Source organism: Pan troglodytes, chromosome 16, assembly GCF_028858775.2.
Source record: "Pan troglodytes isolate AG18354 chromosome 16, NHGRI_mPanTro3-v2.0_pri, whole genome shotgun sequence".
Taxonomy (NCBI): domain Eukaryota; kingdom Metazoa; phylum Chordata; class Mammalia; order Primates; family Hominidae; genus Pan; species Pan troglodytes.
The window spans coordinates 65,208,351-65,233,288 of record NC_072414.2 but is presented as its reverse complement, the minus strand read 5'-3'; the positions used below and the strand labels follow the sequence as shown (position 1 = coordinate 65,233,288).

The 24,938-nt window shown below is 39.1% G+C and overlaps 1 protein-coding gene across 20 annotated transcripts in view; it reads right to left on the bottom strand.

The window, feature by feature from the left end:
- The window catches only part of NEO1 (neogenin 1), a 252,978-nt gene that overhangs the window by 38,368 nt on the left and 189,672 nt on the right, over nucleotides 1-24,938 (bottom strand). For all 20 annotated transcript variants that reach the window (XM_016927160.3, XM_063795256.1, XM_063795258.1 and 17 more), the window contains 8 exons: nucleotides 22,381-22,535; nucleotides 17,677-17,825; nucleotides 17,164-17,302; nucleotides 13,428-13,477; nucleotides 12,048-12,195; nucleotides 8,005-8,115; nucleotides 6,405-6,599; nucleotides 470-565 (listed from right to left, as the gene is read on the bottom strand). In XM_016927160.3, the coding sequence (XP_016782649.1) occupies nucleotides 470-565; nucleotides 6,405-6,599; nucleotides 8,005-8,115; nucleotides 12,048-12,195; nucleotides 13,428-13,477; nucleotides 17,164-17,302; nucleotides 17,677-17,825; nucleotides 22,381-22,535 (1,043 nt within the window). The remainder of the gene's footprint in view (nucleotides 1-469; nucleotides 566-6,404; nucleotides 6,600-8,004; nucleotides 8,116-12,047; nucleotides 12,196-13,427; nucleotides 13,478-17,163; nucleotides 17,303-17,676; nucleotides 17,826-22,380; nucleotides 22,536-24,938) is intronic.

Genomic DNA, 24,938 nt, shown 5'->3' with positions numbered 1-24,938 from the left:
TATACTCAAGCTTACAAAAGGCACATAGAAAAACACTTTCCTAACCAACTCAGGTGGCTAGTAACCAAATGATGTTGGGTTCACGAATCACATGCATTTATTGCCACCGTCAGTAACCTACATTTTTTGTTTTTGACTCACTTTAGTTTCAACTCACATGCCCAAAAGACGGAAAATCACTTTTAATTATCTAAAAACTCTGCTTTCCACATCCTAACAGATTAAAAACATGTGTATATATCTACACAAAATGGCTTACGTGGCAGAATTAGAATCTTCCAAAAAAAAGAAGCAAAACAGAAATTAACAGAACTTTCCATGCTGAAAGCCCACTTTCCCATTTGAAGTCAGCACCCGAAACTGCCATATGCTTTTTCTTCCCTAACACCTATGGGATAGGCCTCATGCCAATATTCTGCCTAAGCTGCAGGGAAAAGTGCTGGAGACTAGGAAAGATAGGATACCTTACCTGTGTGAGGCCTGGTCACAGCACTCTCATACAGGGGGATGCCTTCACCCACGTTATTAAATGCTTTCAGGGTAATCACATAGTGAGAGCTGGGATCTGAAAAAAAGAAACACACATTAAAAAAATGCTCACTACAGAATTTTAAAAATTCAAGGGTGGCTGTGCATAATCTTAACCACAGAAGAATTCAAGAAAGACAACTTTAAAATTTTTTATGGGGGATTATTTCAGGGTGTGGGGAGATAGGGAGATGGAAGTACACACAGTACAGAAAAACTGGCTGGGACCAACTTCCCGGATTTAGTCTCAGTAGAGGAGGTGGGCTGTGTTTGAATTCCCTCTTGGTCTCTGCTATGGTTTAGTGATGTTCAGGGTATGGTGTAGGGCTTGGCTGAGAATGAAGAGATAAGATTTAATGTGCTGAAGCCTATAGATGGAGCTTGGAATTAAACAAACCCCTTTCATTCCTGGAAGGACAGCGATGGGAACAGACAAGGTAGAGAAGAAGGAGATAAACTGTTAAGTCAGTTAAGTGCTCAGTGTCCTTGACTCTCCAAGTGGCCTCCAAATCCAGAAATGGCCAAACCTCACCTAGCCATCATGCCTCATGAGCCATGCCTCATGTGGCTCAAAAGCTTAAAACAGCTGCTTTTCTTGGCGGCCCACCCACTCCCTAGATTGCCACTAGAGGGCAACAAATAGAGGCACCTGGTCTTCCTGTGTCAGAACTAACAACAAATGGAATCAGTAAGACTTACTTCGTGACTGGCAAGGAAAAAGTGCTTTGGGCAACACAGTAGATGGTAGTGTCATTCACTGAGATTGGGAAAAGGGGCAAGAGCAACCATGATATACATGTGCAAGGCTTGATTCTAGGTCCTCTTCTATTCCCACTCTTCGCTCTCACCCTATGCACTTTCATTCATTTCCTTAGCTCTGATTAGCATGTATGTGTCATCAATTACAAATACAGATCTATAGTCTGGATCTTTCTTATGAGCACCAGACCTTTACGTTCAATTGTCTGTTTGGCATTTCCTCTTGGGTGTCTCAAATCTCTCCCTTCCCACCCTGCCTCTAGCTTCAGATCAGCTCCAGTGTCCCCTGGTTTAGTAAATGACACTACCACCAACCCTGCTGCTCAAGCCAGAAACCTGAGAGTTATTAAGACCTCCTTTTCCCTCATCCCCTCCAGACAATCAAGTTTTGTTGAATCTACTACTTGTCTTCTCCCACCACTCTTTGCCTAGTTCTCTGTGCTCCATCATTACCGGCCACTTTTCAGTTCACTGAGCACTACGTTCTCTCCAACACGGGGCCTTCTCGCTTCCAGCTGCTCCCTATGCTGGGGTCACATCCCACTCTTCCTGTTTACCTAGGTAAGCACCTATTCATCTGAAAGGGCTCATTCCACACTGGACTAGCCTCTCTAGTTACACAGCCCATTTCTCTCCCTCAGCACTGTGAACAATTTCAATTATTTTTGAATTGTACTATTTCTAATAATTGTGAGAACGTCTGTCTCATTCTCTGCTCTATCTCTAGCACAGTGTCTGGGATATTGTAAGTGTTTATTAAATATTTGCTGATTGATCAACAGGTTTGAGGGAGAAGGCATTAACTTTAATTTTGGGCCAGATGGAATATGAGATATATCCAGGTGCTGATACCCAGTAGGCAGATGTTTATATGGATCTGAAGGTCAGGGGAGAGTTCCAGGATGATGAATAGATGAACTGCTAACTGCATTTCTCCACCTCTCACTTGCTTCTTTTACTCAACATCATATGCATCTTAGATCTATCTAGGTCAATAATTATAGCTCAAGCTTATTTTACTTTATGCTGCATTAATTTTTTTGCTACTCTGCAATGTGCACTCCATTTTCTAATAAATTCTATCTGCTTACTCTCTTCTGCACATGCAGCACTCCTCTCATCTCTCTGTTTCAAACGCTATTTCGTTTCTATCTTTCAAGCTCAGGGGTTTCTTCCCTGACTGCTCTACTGTGTCTTGCTAGCTCTCCCTTCTCTGAACAAAATTCACTTCAACTCACTTCACTGTTTCTTGTGTTTTCTTTTTGTTCTGTTAGACTGAAAGCACCTGAAGATCAAGGACCGTGTCCTGTCAATACTGCAAAGGAGTTTCACATCAGTAGTTGCATAAAGGAAACAGTATGAAGCTGGTCACTACAGGGACATTTTTTTTTTTTTTCTTTTCAGACAAGGTCTTGCTCTGTCACCCAGCTGGAGTACAGTGGTATAATCAGGACTCACTGCAGCCTTGACCTCTAGGGATCAAGTGATCCTCCTATCTCAGCCTCCCAAGTAGCTGGGACTAGAAGCACACGCCACCATGCCGGGCTAATTTTTTAAATTTTTTGTAGAGATGAGGTCGCAATATGTTGCCCAAGTTGGTCTTGAACGTCTGGGCTCAAGCGATCCTCCTGCCTTAGCCTCCCAAAGTGCTGGGATTAGAGGTGTGAGCCACTGTGCCTGGCCAGACATCTTTATTCTACCAGCAAAGCTTTCCTTTTGCTAACAATTGTCTTAAAAGATGTTCACGTGGGGATACATTTCCTAGGTTAACTGTACTGTTTCTTCCTTGTAAGGAAAAAGATAAAGGTTACTTTTTTTTTTGAATATTTAAATCCCAGCTTATTTTTTAACAGAAAGGATGAATATAACTCTTCTGTTAGGCACTTGAAGTTGTTCTTAGAAAAGATGTTTACAAAGAAACGATCTGAATGAAAATTTGGTCAGGGCAGATTTTAATTTTAGAAACAAGTGTTTCAGAAAAGATCTATAATGATAATCCAATTTGGAAAAGTAATTATACCTAACAAAATAAATTATTTATTATAAAATATAAATATTTCTCAAATTCTTTTGCTTTTAAAATCAACGAGGCCGGGCGCAGTGGCTCACGCCTGTAATCCCAGCACTTTGGAAGGCTGAGGTGGGTAGATCATCTGAGGTCAGGAGTTTCAGACCAGCCTGGGGCAACATGGTGAAACCCCATCTCTACCAAAAATACAAAAATTAGCTGGGCATGGTGGCGCAAGCCTGTAATCCCAGCTACTCAGGAGGTTGAGGCAGGAGAATCATTTGAACCCAGGAGGTGGAGGTTGCAGTGAGCTGAGATCGTGCCACTGCTCTCCAGCCTGGGCAACAGAGTGAGATGCTGTCTCAAAAAAAAAAAAAAAAAAAAGTCAACTATGAGGTATAATTAGCATATAATAAAATGTATCCATTTAACTGTACATTTAGAGTTTTGACAAATATATATACCTTGCATCATAACCACCAAAATCAAGATACAGAACATTTCCAATACTCCGAGAAGCTCCCTGGTGCCCTTGTAGTTGATTCCTAACACCCCTGGTTCCAGGCAACCACTGATCTTGCTTTGTCACTATAGATAAATTCTGCCTATTTTGTAATTCACAAAATATAATGGTGTTTGACGTCTTTGCTCAGCATGTTTGTGAGATTAATTTCTGTTGTGTCTTGATAGCCTATTAATTGCTGAGTAGTACTCCATGGATATATCACGATTTATCACTTACCTGTTGATGAAAATTTGTTATTTCCCCTTGTTCATAAAGTTACTATGAACATTGTATATAAGCTTTTACACAGACATGTATTTTTATTTCTTTTAATTATCTACGTGTGGGATTACTGGGTTATAACTTTACAAGAAATCTCTAAACTGTTTTCCAAAGTGGTTGTACTGTCAAACATTCCCACCAGCTAGTATGAGCATTCCAGTTCTGTATCCTTGTTGATATTTGTTATTGCCAGTCTACTAACGTTTAGTAATTCTAGTGGGTGTGCAATAGTATTTCACTGTGGGTTTAATTTGCATTTTCTGGTGATTAATGTTGCCGAGCATCTTTTCATATGGTTATTGTCCACTCATATATTTTCTTTGGTATAGTGTCTGTTCAAATCTCCTGCCCACTTTTTATTGGGTTACCTTCTTATTATTGAGTTGTAAGAGTTTTTATATATTTTGGACTCAAATTCTTTGTCAGATATTTAAATGGTGGGTATTTTCTCCAAGTCTGTGGCTTGCCTTTTCATTTTATTGGTATGTTTCTAAGAGTAGAAGTTTTAAAATTTTGATGAAATCCAATTTATCAATTTTTAAATTTTACGATTTGTGCTGTTTTACAACCTAAGAGGTCCTTCCCTATCCCAAAGTCATAAAGATTTTTTCCTACACTTTCTTCTAGAATTGTTGTCCCAAAGTCATTGGGTCATTTGCATTTAGGTCTGTTTTTGCATATAGCGTAAGACAAGGGTTAAAGTTCCTTTTCTTTCTCATATGGATATCCAGGTATTCCCACACCTTTTGATAAAAAGACTGTCTTCTCCCCACTAAATTATCTAAGCAGCTTTTCCAAAAACCAACTGACTATATACATATGGATCTATTTCTGGACTCTATTCTGTTCCATTGATGTATAACATCTACCTTTATAATACCACCACTATGTCTCAATTATAAGAAGACATGAAATCAGCTAGTATGGGTCTTCTAATTTTATTCTTTAAAAAAATTGGCTATTCTAGTTCCTTTGATTTTTCATAAAAATTATTAGTATCAGCTTATCAATTTCTACAAAAAAGCCTATTGCGACTTTTCTTGGACTGCACTGGGGAGAATTGTCACCTTAGTAATATCACGGCTTCCAACCAGTGAACATGGTATCTTAAGTATTCTTTAATTTCTCTCAGTAACAATTTTCTATTTTCAGTGCACAGATATTACACACATTTTATAAGTCTGCTCCTATGTACTTCATATTTTTTGATGCTATTCTAAGTGGTATTGTTATTTTAATTCCAATTTCCAACTGCTTATTATTAGTATATGGAGATACAACTGTTTTTGTATATTCACTTTGTATCTTGTGGCCTTGCTAAATTCACTTATAGTTTTAGTGACCTTTTTGTAGATTCCTTAGGATTTTCTACCCCAGTTACAACGAACAGATATAGTGACCAGATATTGGTTTCCAAAATCATTTTACTGTTTTTGTATATTCACTTTGTATCTTGTGGCCCTTTTGTAGATTCCTTAGGATTTTCTACCCTAGTTACAATGAATAGATATAGTGCCCAGATATTGGTTTCCAAAATCATTTTTCATAAAATAAATCAGGGTTCCTTAGAGAAATGGCTGGTTCCAGGGCTGAGGCTAGCGAAATACTAGATGAGCCAGGAACATCTTACTATGTTGTCAAAAAGGAAGAAAGTGCTCAAAGAAAGATGGAAGATGTCAAATGGACACAGGAACCAGTTATAAAGAGATTCCCATTGGCCATTCTCTTCATAGGGGTGAAAGAAAGTTCTTCCTTATCATAGGATGTTAACACGTGTAGAGGAAATATGGAATTAGAAAATCACCACTGGGGAAACACCATTCTAATAACTGTTACTACAGATGCTGAAACTAGGGAGTGAAAGTGTAATGGGAAACAAGATGTTTATAAAGACTCAAAGTATCTCATCCACAAGATACTTTTAATTACCAAGGAAAAAAATAACAATTTTATAGCAGGAAAATGTGGCAGATACCATTTTAGCCAACTGATTAAAGTTAACATCATTATCAATATAGGCTGTAATGTGCCTCCTGATATGATGCACTGACAGAAACCCAGCACTTCTACCCTATTCCTTCCAAAAATACAAAACCTGAATGTAATGAAGAAATATTAAGCCAAGTCTAAATTGAGGGGCATTCTGCAAAATATAGCTGTAAATGTGGTTAAATGTTAACATTTGGGGAATTCAGGTGAATAACATGCAGAAATTACTTGTACTATTTTTGCAATTTTCTTGTAAAAATAAAAATATTACATAAAAGGTTAAAAAGAAAGGAATCTCCCACACAATTAACTTTCTCTACTTAGCAAACATACCCAGATTTTCAATGGTGTAATAGCGCTGTTTATAGTCCACTTTGATGGTCTGGGCATGAGGGCTGCCAATGCCATAACCGATGGCGTAACCTCTGACCACAATGTTCTGATTCTCTGGAGGAGTCCAGCTCACTACGATGCTAGTGACGAGCGGGCGTACGTGAAGAGAGCTAGGCACTTCAGGAACACGAGTTTCTGGGAAGGAAAAGTGGAAAAGCAAGATGAGATATACTGTCCTTTAAAATATCTCACAATCCTTGGGGAATGGTGTTTAGCCTCCTACCACACTGTTTGGGGCTAAGTTTTTTACATTATGCCCAAGAGTTCAAAGAGAATCTGTATGTATAGTGAAATACAGCCCATGATTTTACTGCATTCTAAGAAAAAAAAAAAAAAAAAAGACCTGAACAGCTTTAACAAGACACTGCAATATTAATTTGGAAGCAAAACCAAAGAGATACAAGAACCTCTTCTGCCCCAATGGAGAAAATTAAATTGCCTTTCAATAGTTACCATCTCTCTTGGTCCCACATCCATTCCCAAACTCTACCAGGTGGAATGAGAAAGGCATAAACTGAGTAGTTGGAAGCCTGTTGTTAACAGGTGTTTAAGCATCACATTATAGCAATAGCACCAATTATTTACTCCCCTAAGTAGTATGGTGAGTCAGAAAACATGAAATTTTGGAGCCACAGTTGATTCAATTGGTGAGAGACTAAGAGCCTTACAAAGGAGGAAATTTACATGCTCTTTCACATACACTGCTTTCAGGGCATAAGTTACTACCTTAATTTAAAAATTAGTAAACTGAGGCCAGGTATGGTGGCTCATGTCTGTTGTCCCAGCACTTTGCAAGGCCAAGGAGAAAGAATCACCTGAGCCCAGGAGTTCAAGACCAGCTTGGGCAACATAGTGAGACCCTGTCTCTAAAAAAAAATAGCTAAGTGTGTTGGCACACACCTGTGGTCCCAGCTACTCAGGAGGCTGAGGTGGGAGGATCGTGCTTAAGCATGGGAGGTCGAGGCTGCAGTGAACCATGACTGCACTCCAGACTGGGTGAGAGTGTGAGATCCCTTTTCAGAAAAAAAAAAAAAAAAAAAAAAAAAATTAGTAAAATGAGACTCAGAACAAGAACTCAGGTCTTTTGCCTCCCAAGTCCAGCACCTATCACTGATAAAGGTGCTACCTATACACACCCATTTGGGAGTACTCACTGAATAAACATGTGAGAAAAAGGGCAAGGTGTCCAGGACTAAAAGAAAAGGGAAACTGCAGTTGAAATAAAGGCATGATTTATGTGGCTCAGCCTTAAATTTTAGATCATCCATCTACTTAATGGCCTTGATAAAAAAAAAATCCAACTTATAGCACATACACATTTTTATTTGCTCTAGTTCTGCTTGAAAGGACAGTTCTCTACAAGGCACTGCAAAAAATCCATTCCAGCAGCCTCGATGCAATACAGGAACAACAGCAGCGTGATGCACTAAAGTTCACAGACTTGAGCCATATCCACCCCAAGTCTGTGGCTTTCCAGTTTGACTCATTTGACTACAGCTAGTATCTATTGTGTGCCAGTCTTGCCAATTGTTATTCTTACCATCTAGGTCACTTTCAAAAGTTTCAGCAGACAGCCAGTCAGTTGCCGGGCCTGTACCATTGATTGTTAGAGCAGCCACTCGGAAATTATACTCAGTCCCCCGATCAAGACCTGAGACCAAATGACAAAGAAGACAACTGAAACAAGAGCTTTGGAAAAACAAAAGATTAACAATCCCTCATTAAGACAAACATCTCAGTCACCAACTCAGTATATAGCTTGGCAAAGTTTCAGTTTAAGTTAATACAGTGTAGGCAAAATGCAAATACAACACAGAGTAGCTTCCATCTCCAAATAAAGCAAAGGCTGAAGCCCACACAATCTAAGAGGAAAACAGAAATGACTGAAGCTCCCAGGAGATTACAGACTTTTGTTTAAGAGCTTGAAGGCACCTCAGAGATCATTTAATGCAATCCCTTTATTGTGTTACAAAGAAAGCTAAGGCCAAAAGAGGCCAAGGACAATGAAAGAGTTATAAAAAAGGAACAAAGGTATCTGGTCTTAGAAGGCACCAAAACCTAGGAAAGAATGCAAAGATGTAACTCCTATTGAGTTACCTCTGTTCTCTGAGCCACCTCATAATCATGGCAGAAAAATTTTAAGCACCAAATACGGTCTCAAAATCTATTCCTTAACAACCAATTGCTCATATATTATTAGTAAGTAAAAGTGGGAAATGACCCAAACCTTTCTGTTATGCAACTTTTAATTTACTACCAGCTAATAAAGTACATGACTTACCAATGTATCAAACGCAACAAAGATGCACATAGAAAAGTCTATTCTACAAACCAGGGCAACAGTACTGAGAACATAACTTGGCCAGGACATGAGAAAAGCCCTGGTTTGGTTAGCTAATCCTGTCCTGTGGTAGGGGAGAAGAGTTGGTAGGCCCATCCTGACATCTGTGTGCCCCACAAAGCAAGGAGCAAGACAAAAGGCAGGAGCAAAATGCCTGGGCCCAAGTCAGTTTATCTCCTTGTCTCCCCACACAATGAACCAGAAAGTACTAGAGTGTTTGTTGACAGATAATAATCTGGATTACTAGCAAACACTACTCAATGAAGATCTTGAAAGAATCCAACCAATCATTCCCTGTCCTTTGGGGACAATTGGGATGTAAGAGAGAGCAAGCAAAAATGAGGTACTATGCAAAGAGGCTGAGTTCCTCTCCCTCTAAGTACCCTATAGAGTTTATAGACTACAAATAAGGTATACAATACATATCATAAAGATATGGCAAGATCTGTTTAGTGCTATAACAATAATTACTTCTGCTTCAAATTTAATCATATAATGTGTTGTTGGTAAAGGATCTTGGTGATCCATACTGCTCCCTAATACTTATCAGGCTTCAAGTTAATGCTTTAAGAGTGCAAGCATCTCCATTTTTGTTCAACGTTGTATACTCAGTGCCAGAACATGCCAACAAAAGTTCAATGAAATCTATTAAATGAATAAATCCAGATATGATTTTAAAATGTAGGAATTTTCTTAATATAAAGCCATTTTTACCACAAAAATTCTATTTTGCTTACACATCAAATGTTTCATTGAGAAAATGAATAATCTCCTCATGGGCAAGGACTATACTCCTTTTTTTTTTTTTTAACAGCAACAAGAATGATGCCTAGTATATAATAAATACAACCAAATATTCAAAATGAAAAGCCTTACAAATGGCAAATGTTATTTATCTGAATGTAGAGTAAAATATGAAACTTTTTTTTTTTTTTTTTTTTTTTTTTGGAGACAGAGTCTCACTCTGTTGCCCAGGCTAGAGTGCAGTGGCACAATCACGGCTCACTTCAACCTCCGCTTCCTGGGTTCAAATGATCCTCCCACCTCAGCCTCCCAAGTAGCTGGGACTACAGGTGAGCACCACCACACCTGGCTAATTTTTATACTTTTTTTTTTCAGCCTCTGCTTATCCATTAAAGTTTTTGTATTTTTTGTAGAGACACAGTTTGACCATGTTGCTCAGGCTGGTCTCAAACTCTTGGGCTCAAGGAATCCGCCTGTCTCAGCCTCTCAAAGTGCTGGGATTAAAGGCGTGAGCCACCACACTCAGCTGAAAATGACTTTGAGAACATCTGTGGCCAATGCTCCCTTAGTGATATTTCTCAGCACCATCTACTGCAGTCATGATATGGACTGCAGCTAAGAGATGTGGGGTTCTTGTGAAGAAGCTGGAAGACTGAAAGACATGCCCCTGGAGACAAACGTTCACCTTCTCCTATTCTGAAGGAAGTCAATCCCGTTTGTGAGGTGAGGAGTGAGAAGCTTGCTGATTACTAGAGCACAGTTTTTCACTATCAATGGCTCTCTCAATTTTCAGAAACTTATACCCATAAACAAGCAAAAACATTATACTTTTTTTGAGACAGAGTCTTACTCTGTTGTCCAGGCTGGAGTGCAGTGGCGTGATCTCAGTTCACTGCGGCCTCTGCCTCCCCGGTTCAAGAGATTCTCATGCCACAGCCTCTCAAGTAGCTGGGATCATAGGTGGGTGCCACCACACCCAGCTAATTTTTGTATTTTTAGTAGAGACGGGGTTTCACCATGTTGGCCAGGCTGGTCTTGAACTCCTGACCTCAGGTGATCCACCTGCCTCCCAAAGTGCTGGGATTATAGGCATCAGCCACTGCACCTGGCTGGAAAACGTGACACTTTTTGACCCCAGATCTTGGTTCTCTCAAGAACCCTGTCCCTGGGGTCACAGGAAAGTGGGTGATGCCAAGCTTCTGTAATCCTTTCAATGTCTACCCAGGAGAGATAAATATAAAGAAAGTTAAAGTTTCCAAAGGGTGATGAAATTAATTCTTGGGCTTAGAAAATAATGACAATATCTCCCATTCTTATAGTTCTTATCTACCAACACGCTTTAGAGTTTCCTAGCAAAAAAATTACCCAAGTCAGAGCTTTTGTCCCGAGATTAAACATGCCCTGTGACTACACTGTTACAGCTACAGATAACTCACACCTTTTGGTTGTAAATGTACTAGACTCAAATTCATCTGTTTGCTTGCAGAACAGATGGGCTCTACTGAGTGGCAAAACTAAGCCGATGCAGCTGAGACAATACTCCAACAGGCCCAGCCCATGTGAGTTTACTCCTAGGACAGAGGTAGGGTGATGGTGCTGAAGCTGAGGCATGTATAACTGAGCAGGACAGAGTCTTGGCACTGCTAAACTAATAAAGGAGTCGGCAGGATGGGGTCTGCTCAGACTACAGTCGATTCTGCAGCCATATTAAGCATCTATGAAAACCCAATGGAACAAGGACAGCTTGGGGCATCTGTCTCAATTCTTCGTAGGCATGATCTCAACATTCACAGGGTGAAAGCACTCAATCTGGCTCCCATGTTTCTCCTGCAAAAGAACCTTCCCCTTGCTTAGCCAACTCTACTTCCCCTACTTGAGGAAGACGGGAGGATTCTCTGTGATCTCCAGGGTGAACCCATATTAGATACACATGTGGATCCATTTTTACCAGGTATGCCACTTATTCTGTTGCATATGAAGGGAAAACTATATAGAAGGAGCTTTGCCTGATAGTATTTTCTAAAACTTTATCGTGTCCATAGTCGCATGTATGATTATTGCAATGATGCAGCTATTCACAAATACTGTTTCAGGCCACGTACACACGAGTGGTGGTCGGTGTTATGAAAACCACTTTGTAGACCTCAGTTACCAACTATACTGAGTGGGGTAATTTCTATGCTTATATAACTTTCTTTAATCATTTTTAAGATTACAAAAAAGCAATAAATACACTCAAAAATGAAAACATGGAGAATGCAGAAAACACAAGAAAGGAAAAATCAAACTCGATCTCACCACTCGGAAATAGCAGAACCTTTAAGAGTGTTTTCCATTAATCTCTATCAAGTCAGAAGTGGACTGAACCATTAAAAATTTTCTGAACCATTTTAAATTTGTTTGTATAAGTCGACAGTTCAGAGCAGTCATTAGACTAGCATAATTCAATATCTGAGAAAGACACAGTGTACCTTTTGCCTTTGTGCACGGTAGCTTACCTTCAATCAGCTGAGACAGCTGTGTCCCGCTTACCAAGGTCTCAGTGACATCACTCTTTCGGGAGGCCTTTCGGTAGCGAATCTTGTAGCCAGTAATCTGCCCGTTTTGTGTGGCTGGAGCAGGTGGCTGCCAGTGAATCATAATACTCTGCACAAGACAGAATTATAGAAAAAAGGCTGAATATATCAAAAGCTTGGTCCTGTTTTACATATTTTTATCCTGATTTTACTGTTTAAAGAGAAAAAACATAGAGGCAGCAAGGTACTCAGAGTTTTACAAAGTTATTTAATAATCACTCAAAAATACCTTTAAATTCTAAAACCCTCAATGATCAAATGGGAAGATTATACATTCGAGTAGTACACTCTGGACCCCTGATCTCCTGGTTGTTTTGCCAGAAAGATGATGTTGGATAAAAGTCTCAGAAAAGTTTTCAGAAGGAAAGTATAAGAAGGCCAGAAGCACATGGATTAGGGAACTAACTATTATTAGGTATAAAGATTCTTTCCCGTGTCCAGTGCAGAAGAGCTGAAATTAGACAATTTCCATATAAAACTCTTTAAAAAGGGGACAATTAATTAACAGCTGGTTGCCTCTTAAAAAAAAAAAAGGAGCCCTATAGTACTTTCTTGTTTTTTTAGAGTCAGGGTCTCACTCTGTCACCCAGGCTATAGTGTAGTAGCATAATCATGGCTCACTGCAGCCTTCAACTCCCAGGCTTAAGTGATCCTCTCACCTCAGCCTCCGAGCAGCTGGGACTACAGGCGTGAGCCACTGCATTTGGCTCTCTACAGTACTTCCTGAAAGGACTGATTATCTTAGTTGTCTGCGTAGTCCAGAAGGGCTCTGGGCCTCTGAGAGGCATACATGGCCCCTAAGAACACAGCAAACTTGGCTATAGCAAGGACAGTTTGAGGAGATACAACCAATCTGACAGAGGTCTGCCTTTGATTCACATGGCTCATCTCACAGCACTAAGGAACCATGTTATAAACAACTTATTTCCTTCTGCCGTACCACTAAGGTTCTGAACAATTAACATCTAGAATGTAATGTTTTACAGAAAAAGAGCAATTTAATTGCAGAAGCGTTAAAGCAGTTTTGGTGTCAGAGAAAGGAAGCAAAATTAAGGAGAATAAATGAGTTGGTTTTTAAGCCCAGCTTTAATGCAAGTGTAATATCTATGTCTTTTTATTTCTTTGCTTGTGATTTTTTCACTTACGTTCTAATTTATAGGTTTGGTATTTTTAAATGCAGATTATTACCACACCGCCATTCATTTATTTTGATGCTTTCCTACAGAATCTCCCTTTCTATAAGCCCCTCCGAGGCGCAACAGTATACCAGTAAAAATGAACAGCAGCATCATACAGTTTTACCTTTGAATTTCTCACTTCCAAGGACAGATTCTGAGGAGCAGCACTGGGAACTAGAGAAGCAAAAAAAAAAAAAATTTTTTTTTTAATCACCCATACATCACCCATCATGTGATCATCTTGGCTGGACTTTAAACAAATGCACATCTCAAACACTGATTACGTGACCAGATCTAAACTAGCTGCCAATGCCCTCATGTTGACAATACTATGTGGATGACATATGGCCATGCCTGGTTCAATTTTTAACATAACACACTTTCATATGGGAAAGCACCTACACCCAAGCCAGGCTGTACCTTTGGGAAGTCAGATATTTATTTCAAGGATGTACAGTAGCTCTGAACTCTTCTAAAGACTCTCAACTTTTCTAGACCCCATATGTACTCAGAACCTTAAATGTATTCTTTTGAGTATTATTGGTGATGGTTTATCTTTTTTTTTTCTTTTTTTTTTTTTGAGACTAAGTTTCACCCTTGTTGCCCAGGCTGGAGCACAATGGCGTAATGTCGGCTCACAGCAACCTCTGCCTCCTGGGTTCAAGCGATTCTCCTGTCTCAGCCTCCTGAGCAGCCGGGATTACAGAAGCCTGCTACCACGCCCGGCTAATTTTTGTATTTTTAGTAGAGATGGGGTTTCACCATGCTGGCCAGGCTGGTCTTGAACTCCTGACCTCAGATGATCCATCTGCCTCGGCCTCTCAAAGTGCTGGGATTACAGGCGTGAGCCACCGTGCCTGGCCCAGGTCTATCTTTATCTTGGCAGACAACCATAGGTTTTTCTGGAACCAGGTCTAAGGAATATGGCAATGATTGAACTGGGTAATGACATGATGGATCAAAATGAGATGTACATACATCAGTAAGCCTGGCTTTCTTGTGGAGTTTCTAAGCTGGTTTTGAAGGCAGTTCCCAAGTACAGCAAAGATATTTAAGCAATGACAACTGGTAAAGTGAACCATCTGGTTTCCTGAGGCAACCAGATACCAGAAAATACTCATTTAGATGTGAGAAGTTTGGGACTGTTGGTTAAACAGCCACGTAACTTTAGGTCCTCACTTTAGAACATAATCCAGAGTTATCTCAGTGTGTGGCTCACACATTCTCTAGTATCTCCCTTCATATTGGTGAGAGCAAGCAAAGTAAACCGGATTTGTTTTCTCTGCACTTACAAATTGCTGACTTTAGCCCTTCTCTCCTAATCCACCCGTGGAAACTTCTCTTTTTCTGTCTCTAACATTTGGTGACCAGGTATACAACTAAGTGCCCACTGTGCTATAGCTTCTGGAAGACAAGAGAATGTGTCTTGCTCATTTCTGTAACTTGTGCCTAGCAAAGTGCCTCAAGCCTAAACTCAGAGATTCAGGTAGTCTGGAGTAGGACCCAGGCACATGTGTTTTGAAAAAATTACATTAATGATTCCAGTCATCTCCATGTTAAGAAGTGACTGAGGTTGCAGAGGTATCCAACATATCTGTCATCATTGTCTTCATTATCAACATCATAGCAAAGATTTGCTGCATGGTCATTACATGGCAGACACTTATTCCTTATAATCATCTCAGGACGGAGTTTCTATTCTCATTCCTATTTTGTAGATCAGAAAACTATAGAAGAGGTTCAGGGAAGTTAACTTGTCCAAGATATTTGTTTCACCTGGCATCGGAACCAAGATTTGCGTTATTCCAAAGTGCTGCCCCTAGCCACCATGCTGAGATGTGTTCAGTTCCCACAGGTACTGTAGTCAACATGCCAACACACTTAATGCAGTTAAAATTTGGCTCGTGTGTAGATTTAACAGCCTACAGTAAACATTTTTTTCCCTTAACTTTTCCCCAATATCTTGACTAACTGGCTCATGTAGTTCACTAGCTAAGGTATAACCGCCTGTAATTTATTTGTTTCTTTTTCCCAACTTTTTTTTTTTTTGAGACAGCTTCTCACTCTGTCATCCAGGCTGGAGTGCAGTGGTGCAATCACAGCTCACTGAAGCCTTGACCTCCCCGGGCTCAGGTGACCCTCCCACCTCAGCCTCCTGAGTACTAGGATTAAAGGTGTGTGCCACTAATGCCCAGCTATTATTATTATTTTTTAAGTAGAGATGGCGTTTTGTCATGTTGTCCAGGCTGGTCTTGAACTCTTGGGCTCAAGTAAGTTGCCCGACTTGGCCTCCCAAAGTGCTGGGATTACAGGCATGAGCCACTGTACCAAGCCTCCCAACTTTTTAATCCTGAAAACTGTCAAGCCCATGGAAAACAGTGGCAAGAATAGTACAATGAATGGCTGTTCTTTTCAGATTCACAATTACTAATATTCTGCAACAACTGTTTTATTTATCTTACTATTATGTATATGTATACAGATTTATCTATCTACATATTGTTTCTGAATCATCTGAGAGATGACTGCAGTCATCATACTTCACTCCAAAATTCTTCAGTGTATATCGCCATGTATCTCCTATGAACAAGGACGTTCTCCAACAAAGTGCACAATACAACAATCACATTCAGAAATTTTAACACAAAAATATTATCTAATATAGCTAATAACATATCTAATATTTACTATTGCCTAACACCATATGTATCTAATATTAAGTAATTATACCAATAGTGTCCTTTATGGCTGTTTTTTTATCTCCAGATGCAGGATCCAAAGATCATACATATTTTATTTCATGTGTCTTTACTCTTCTTTAATCTAGATTCTAGAATGATTCCTCAACCTTTTTTTCTTTCACAAAACTAATATATTTTAAGAATCCAAGTCAGTTAAAATAAAAATTTTTTTTGCAGAGCTTCCCTCAATTTGGATTTGTCTGATTGTTTCATCATGATCAGATTCAAGTTAAATATTTTTGGTACTGATATAACAGAAGTAATATTGTGTCTTCCTCCATGTATCACATAAGGAGGCACGTGATGTCAGTCTGTTCTTTTATTGGTGATGTTAAGTTTGACTCTTTTCTTAAGGGAGTCAAACTTTACCTTCTAAAGCATGTGTATTTATGTAAGAGCGGTATACACATAAATACATTTTTTTAAAAAGACATTTTTCTAAAACATAAGATTTAGCTGAGTTTCATGAAACAACATATACCCTTACTAAGTGCAATGAACTCTAATCTTTTCTGTTCTATTCTAAAAATATATTTTTTTTAAATGCTGGTTTTGACCTACTTAATCTCTTTGGCAAGCTGTAGTTCGAAAAACACTGCTCTAGGTCATGGGTGTATATACATATATATACATATATATATATATATGGGTGTATATATATATATATAACTTAATTTAGAAATTCAGTCACAGGTGAGAGATAAAACAGTCACAAATACGGAGGAACTAGATAGACTAATTTGGCATGCAAATATGATTGCTAAGTAGAATAAGGCTAGTCTTCCAAAAGCCCTGGAATGGTCTGTGTTATGAACAAGCAATAGTATTTACTTACACAAAAGATTCTGCTAAAGACACAAACGCTGAGAGCCTATTCAGTAAGCGGCACTTTATGCTCTATGCTTTCTCACTGAATCTTTACAGCAACTCAATGAAGTTGGTATTATCTACATTTTACACGTGAAGAAAGATGTTCAGACTTGACTAAAGTCATATTACCAGAAAGAGGTAAAATTGGGATTTGAACTGAATCTTCTAGACATCAAAGCTCATGATCTTACAACTAAACCACTAGGGGCACCAAGTGTGGTATATTGTTCCAGAGGAAGAAAGACTCACCATCTGACAATGTTCGAACAGCAACATCTGGTGTGGAGACTCCAGGACCATGTTTATTGTAGGCCACCACTCGGAAACTATACTCTGTATATTTTTTCAACCCATTAATGGTGTAAGAGTGACTTGAAACATCAACATCCTTGAATAAAATAAAACACTTTATACATATGCACTCAAGCCAAAAGAAAAGTTGAAAATTAAAGAATTAGCTACACAAATTCTATATTCTACATGAAACAGATTTTATCCCTTCTACATAAGGTTCTTTAATAGTCAAAGCAGATTAATCATAAATTGACAATTTACTTAGAAATACTGCTTGATGTTCACTGACCACTGCTGGTAAAAACTACACAATAAATCTTGGTACAAAGAAATAGAATCTGTCAACTTTTCATTTCCTATGTTTCTTTTTCCCCCTCACATTTCCAGTCAAGCAACTACTGAGTTTTGGAAATATATTTCATCTCTACTATTCCAATCAATGGTTTGAAAAGTTGCTTCACTTCATACCTGTTCTTTATCAGTCCCCTTTTCCATGTAGTACAATTTATAATTCTGAATTTCCCCATTGCCAGACACTGGTGTTTCCCACGTAACAGTGATGGAGGTAGGCGAAGCTGCATATGCACGAAGGTTAGGTGCTGGGCCAGGGAGCTGAACTAGAAAGAAAAGTTCGAGAAAGCAAGATATGAATGAAACGCTACACTCCTCAATAACCATTCTTGGCAATACTGTCATATTGGCCACGTTTTTAAAATAATAGAAGCTAAGAAAACAATGGATTTGATTGAAGTGGTTTTAGAATAATATATAAACACATTTTCCTTTTTATGATTCAAATCAAAACCAGAAATTACACTGAAAAACTTTCCTTGTGGTTTATAAAATCCCAGTTTTGCAGTGGGCCTACACAAGACATAAAAGGCAACCACCACAGGAAGAGATCCTTCTTTTGCCGGGCATTGTGGTAGCCACTAGGGATACAGTGATGAATAGAATCCTGCCCACAAAGAACTCCCAGTCTAGCAGGAAAGTCAGACATATAAACAGTTACAAAAAATGTCATAAGTGCTAACAGATTTAGGTAATGGTTATAACAAAAACAGAAAGATGAGAGCACAAAATTCTGCTTTGGGAGGGGTTTGGGAGGGAAAAGGATTGATGAAGAATTCTTGGAGTCAAGCAAAATGAACACTTTCCTCAGATACCAAGGGGAAAATCATTCCAGTCAATGGGGTCAATAGGGAGAATATACAAAAAGACAGTGTTAAGTGGTTCAGCTTAGTTGAAACAGAGTGGATATGGGAGAGAGAATGTTGAAAACAATGACTAGTCAGATAGTGAAGAACCCTCTAATGTCCTGCTATTGAAGCTCACATTTTCTCTAGTAGGTGTTAGGTGACTACTGAAAAATTATGAGCAGCAGCATGATATGATCAGATCTGTGTTTAGAAAGGACATGTGAACACATGCATGGAAGAAAAACAGTAAAAGAACAAGACTAGATAAAAGAATAATAATTGTAAAACAGCTACCATTTATTGAATGGTTACAGTCAGTCAAGCACTAAATACTTGACATGTATTTTCTCATATAATCTTTGCACTAAACCAAGTGAGATGAATATTATCACCCTCATTTACAGGTGAGGTTATGAAGTTAACAATCTTTCCCAAGTGATGGGAAAGTTAGCTAGCGGTGGACCCAGGAGTCGAGTACTTGCTGATTCTAAAACGTGGGCTCAAGAAGACCCGTAAGGAGATTATTACAATACCCATGATAGGATATATGTGACTGGAAGACTGGATCACTGGCTGACTGCTTAAGTGTCTAGCTGGCTCTATCTCCTACAATGGCTCACACACCTACCCTTTTACTATATTATTTTTGTCTGACTGACAGGTTCCAGTTCCAATTTATACACAAATCCTATGTGGCTGTCTATGCCTACACTTTGGTAGACATTCTATATTTGAAAACAATTTCTCTGGCACTAGTGTTTCTGTAATAGACATTCATTAGATTTAAAAACTGGGAAGGGAAAAAAAACTAACAAAATGTAAAACACACTGGCTTTCCTGAATAACAGCACCACGGCTTAAGATTAATTTTGCTATCAAAGTAGAGAAATCTGAATATGGTTACTCTAACAGTTGTTTGCTTTAGTTATGAATCACGTTATTCACTTCAGTTAAGGGCATATTTTGTGCAGCCTGACAGGTGGGATTTGTCACACTTCTGCTGCTATGGAAAACTTTCCTCTAACTTATTAAAGGAGAAGAAAAACAAAACAGTCCCTAAATTCTCTTGAAATCATTTTCAATATATTCATTGGCCAAGTGTAGGCAAATATGATCCTAAAAAAGGTGCTAATGAATTCTTTCATTTCAGCTGTACAGTGGCATAATAAATGGAAAAAATGTTAAGTTGGTTTGTGAAACTAAATACGTAAAATATTTTCCAAGGGCTGGTTCCAACATTTATGCCTCCCCCACACAAGCTGAACACCTCCAGATGAAATCCAAATCTCTCTTCAGAAACTGCTTCTCTTTTGCCAAAACATGTTATAGTCTCTTCTCCATCCCTAAAATACCCTCACCAGAACCTGTTGCCTCTTCTACCTATATTCTTACAACTATTTTCTTTTAGCCAAACTCCTTGAATAAATGGTTATGCTGCCTATTTTCCTTAAGGTGATAACACATCACACTGTTGTCTATGGTACCAGACCGTAAGCTCCTTGTGGACAGAAGTCAAGTCTTACTCATCTTTACATCCTAACACAGTGGCTGACACATGGCGGGCACTCAGTAAATCCACTCTTCTTCACCCCTTTTCTTTCATCTCTAAATTTGACAATGACCCTCGCAGTGGTTCTCAACAATCTGATGTATGAGCTCTGAAATGATAATGAAAACTACAGATTCTTTCCAAGGGAAATGTGAATATGTACAGACACAAATATTTATTTTCATGTAGTCTCAGAAGGTTCACAGCCTCAGGATAGGACCCTTGCATTTCCTTCATTTTTGTCATGACTTACCTTGCATGTGCACTGTTAGATTCTATTTCTGGGATTTGGGTCATGCAAATTCCTTCCCACAAAATGCTTGCTCTAAGTCAAATGCCTCAAGGCCAGCCTCAGGTCTCATCTTTCCCTAGGATCCTGCCTTGACTTTTCTCTTTTACAGTAAGTTTTCTCTATTCTGTATCCTAGTATCTCTCGTGAATAATGCCTCTATATGAAAGCTGATGAAGGGTAACTGAGCTTGAAACCTAATAGAGTATTCCTGCTCTTGTCTGAACATAGGTAACTGTAAAATTCAACATTGTGCCTGTAATGAGAACACACTCTTCCCTTAAATCAACCCCCTGACTCTGTGATGGCCCTCTTGTTCTTGCCTGGGTTTGATTCTTATCTTCAATCTCTGTCACTGAAATGATGAAAGGTCTCCTACCTTGCCTGCTCCTTCTTTAAGGGAAGAAGACCAAGCTTGTTCATCCTTGCATCTCCAGTATCTTGCACATTACCCAGTATAGGGGATACTCAATAAATATTTGACAGGTGAATGATATGCCATAGCATTAGAAAGTGAAGTTCTACAGCTTCTTCACTTATTCTACCCATCAGGTAAAGTTCTTAAATTATTTCTATAGTTCCACTGGTAAAGTCATTTATTCTGTTCAGCTGCCTGGTCAGTAGCCTCTACAAATATATCTAAAATACTCTCTACTCAAAGTAAAATATTTTATTATTACTGGAGGTTTTTAATACAGAAAAACTAATGCTGTTAATAATAAAAGCAGACTGAAGAATACACTGAGGTGGCCGGGTGCGATGGCTCACACTTGTAATCCCAGCACTTTGCGTGGCCGAGGCGGGCGGATCACGAGGTCAGGAGATCGAGACCATCCTGGCTAACACAGTGAAACCCCATCTCTACTAAAAATACAAAAAAAAAAAAAAAATTAGCCAGGCATGGTGGCAGGCACCTGTAGTCCCAGCTACTCGGGAGGCTGAGACAGGAGAATGGCGTGAACCCAGGAGGCAGAGCTTGCAGTGAGCAGAGACTGCGCCACTGCACTCCAGCCTGGGCGACAGAGCGAGACTCTGCCTCAAAAAAAAAAAAAAAAAAAAGAATACACTGAGGAAAAACAGTAATTTGTGTTAAAAGAAGGCAAAAGTCTAGACAAAAGCCTCAAGTAGGAAAAGCATTTATTAAGATCTGGCTGCTTGTAATTTCGGGCCTATAGTTAGTTTACAATCCAAACTTAAGATATACAACACATTTATAATATAAATAAACCCGATTGACACTGACGTCACAGAAAATCTTAGAAATGTAATTAGAAGTAACCCTATTTAGCACGAAAGACCACAGGTCCAAAATAAAGCCTCAAGGAGATTCTAAAGAGCATGGTATGCCTAAAGACAGACAATCCAGTTAAGAACAATTATTAAATACCTTCTTCATGTGCAAGGCATTACATTAGACAGTGTGGGAAATGTAAGGATGACAAAGGCTCCGTCTTTGCTACAAAATCAGCAAGGTAAGTTCATAATCATAACTGAAGGAAAAACATGATAAATATCTTAGACTGTGGAGATAACAATATTAGAATCAGAGGAAAGATTCTAGAAGGCATCTGAGCTAAGTCTTAAAGGGTCAGTAAAATATGAACACGTAGAAAAGCACCAACAGAAGTATATTGTCTTATACTATTTGCTGGTTTTTTTTTTGTTTGTTTTTGTTTTTTGAGACAGAGTCTCACTCTGTCACCCAGACTGGAGTGCAGTGGTGCAATCTCAGCTCACTGCAACCTCCGCCTCTTGGGTTCAGGTGATTCTCCTGCCTCAGCTATTCTCCCGAGTAGCTGGGATTACAGGCACCCACTACCATACCCGGCTAATTTTTGTATTTTTAGTAGAGATGGGGTTTCACCATGTTGGCCAGGCTGGTCTAAAAAACCTGACCTCAGGTGATCTGCTTGCCTCGGCCTCCCAAAGTGCTTGGATTACAGGCATGAGCCACTACGCCCAGCCCTACTTGCTGTTTTTTGATGTAAATTAATTTTGCCTCCCCTAATTGATAAGGACCCCGAAAGTAAGGAACTGTTATCTTCTGCTCCCCTATGGTGTGCAAGGCTAAACAAAGGTAGAACTTCAGAGAGGTCTACCTCTAGGGGGTGCTGACAGACAGGTGGAAGACTTACCCTCAGGTTGTGTTTCTACTCGCAGTGGAGCTGAACTCTCTCCTGAGCCATGCTTATTTTGAGCCATAACTCTAAAGATGTACACGGTCGCTGGCATTAGGTTTTGAATGGTTACTTGCATCTCTCCTGGGTGACTGGTATTCTCAACACGTTCCCTTTAGACAAAGGATTTGGAGAGAGATAGCATCAATTAGGAATACTTCCAGAATGTACAGTTTCATTTTCCACTCCACATAAAAATCTATCAGTGTAAGTCAAATTAGCTCTCAAACAATGAAGCTTTTGGGGGTAGGACAGTGCAAAGAAGATGGGGACTGGCAAAAGAGCAAGGGCATACGTATCTGACAAGTCAGTGATGTTTTTGCTGAAATGTTACTGATATCGTTGACCATAATCACAACTTCCTTTCAGAGAAGACACAGGGCTCTTCTCAATGCCATTTCAAATGGGGCAGCTAGTCATCAACTTTCTAGGCTTTAGAAATCACTGAGTTTTAGGGAAATTGATGGAAGGTGGATATTGGTATGACCTAATGATATTTCACAGAAAATATCAAAGAATGCTGTGTATATTTTGGCTAAGAGACTCTCAATAAAAAGAATGCTAGAGGTTATCATCTTTTAAAATTGGAAATAAAAACATTAAACATTTAAATAAATCCTAAGTGTAACCCAGTCTATAAAATAAACTGATTACAATACTGATTTTTATAATTTCTTAAAATTAACACTTCATTGATTTTGAAGCTGATATGAAATATGAAATGTTTGACAAACTTTATCACAAACAACTCAAATCCAGCGGTCTAGTATTTAATATCATGAGATGAAAGCTTAAAACCAGTTATCTAGGTTCTTTACTAAAGGTGGCTTCCAGGTTCTGTCTTGGGGTCTGTGTGACCAACACAGGTCCACAAACATGCTCAGTCTACTGTACTCACTAGAATGAAAATCAGACTGCATAATCAAGAGTTTTAAACAAATATTGTGAAGGAATTTGTTTTAGACAAACAGTTGGCTTTTAGGAACTGTCATTCATGTGAGGAAACAGCTATACCTGTCTTGAGAAAGTAATTACAGAGCCTCAAACTACTCCATTGAAGAAATTATTCTAATTTATTGAATTAAAATTCTTACTTTAAAATACTGATAATTTGCCTTCAAATTGCAGATTAAAATTTGTGTAGGTCTACATGACCATATGCCAATTTGTCTGATTGTGAGCATTTGCACTGCAGAGAAGTGCTTTTCGGTAATTTTCTATAGTTCTTTAAGTTACTTTATTTTAATTAAAAAATCCAACAATAGTACCCACATAATATTTACAGAGGATTTTTTCTCTATAATCAGCTAGGTCCCCTGGAAAAGAATACTGTGGTAACAAAAATTATTTTTCAGAGATACCTGAGATACCTAATACTATTTTCTCTTCGGCTAAATCTCTCAATCACAGGATTTATAAGGAAGGATCAACTGATTTCTTACAATTTAAGGTTTCTGACACTTGGTCTGATCATGGATGATCCCTGTCTTAAAGGGAAGTACAGCTGATGCCTGAACAAGACAGGTTTGAACTGTGTAGGTCCACGTATAAGCGGATATTTTTCAACAGAAGTTACACCGAGTGCGCCTGCCTTTCCTGCCCTGCTTCCATTTCCTCCACCTCTTCTGCCTCTGCTACTCCTGAGACAATAAGACCAACCCCTTTTCTTCTTCTTCCTCCTTTTCAGCCTACTCAACCTGAAGGTGAAGACCTTTAGGATGATCTACTTTCACTTAATGTACAATAAGTAGTTTCTCTTAAGATTTTTTTGTTTGTTTGTTTTGAGACAGGGTCTCACTCTGTCACCCAGGCTGGAGTGCTCTGGTGTGATCTTGGCTCACTGCAGCCTCCACCTCCTGGGTCCAAGGGATTCTCGTGCCCTGGCCTCCAGTACGTAGCTGGGACTACAGGTGCACACCACCACGCCCGGCTAATTTTTGTATTTTTAGTAGAGACAAAGTTTTGCCATGTTGGCCAGGCTGGTCTCAAACTCCTGGCCTCAGGCGATCCACCCGCCTCAGCCTCCCAAAGTGCTGAGACTATAGGCGTGAACCACCACACCTGGTCCCTTATGATTTTTTTAATAACATTTTTTCTCTAGCTTACTTTACTGCAAGAATACCGTATATAATACATATAACATAAAAATATGTACTAACAGACTGTTGATGTTATTGGCAAGGCTTCCAGTCAACAGTAGGCTACTAGTAGTTAAGTTCTGGGGAGTCAACTGTATTGTATTTTACACTAAACTAAAGGCTCTCTGAGAGAGTACAGATCAGGTCTCTTTTGTTCACCCCACACAGGAAAGTTGAAACAAGTTTTCTTCTAGAAAGACACAGGAGGGGGACTATTTTACTTCAAACTGAAGTAAAAGACTGTCTCATTCATGTTCGTGTACCACAGAAGCACGTAGCAGAATGCTCATACAGGGAAGCTGCATCCCAAACATACATTGAATGAATAAACGAAAATCTGCCTTCTGATATGTAAATCTTGTATACTAATATCATATA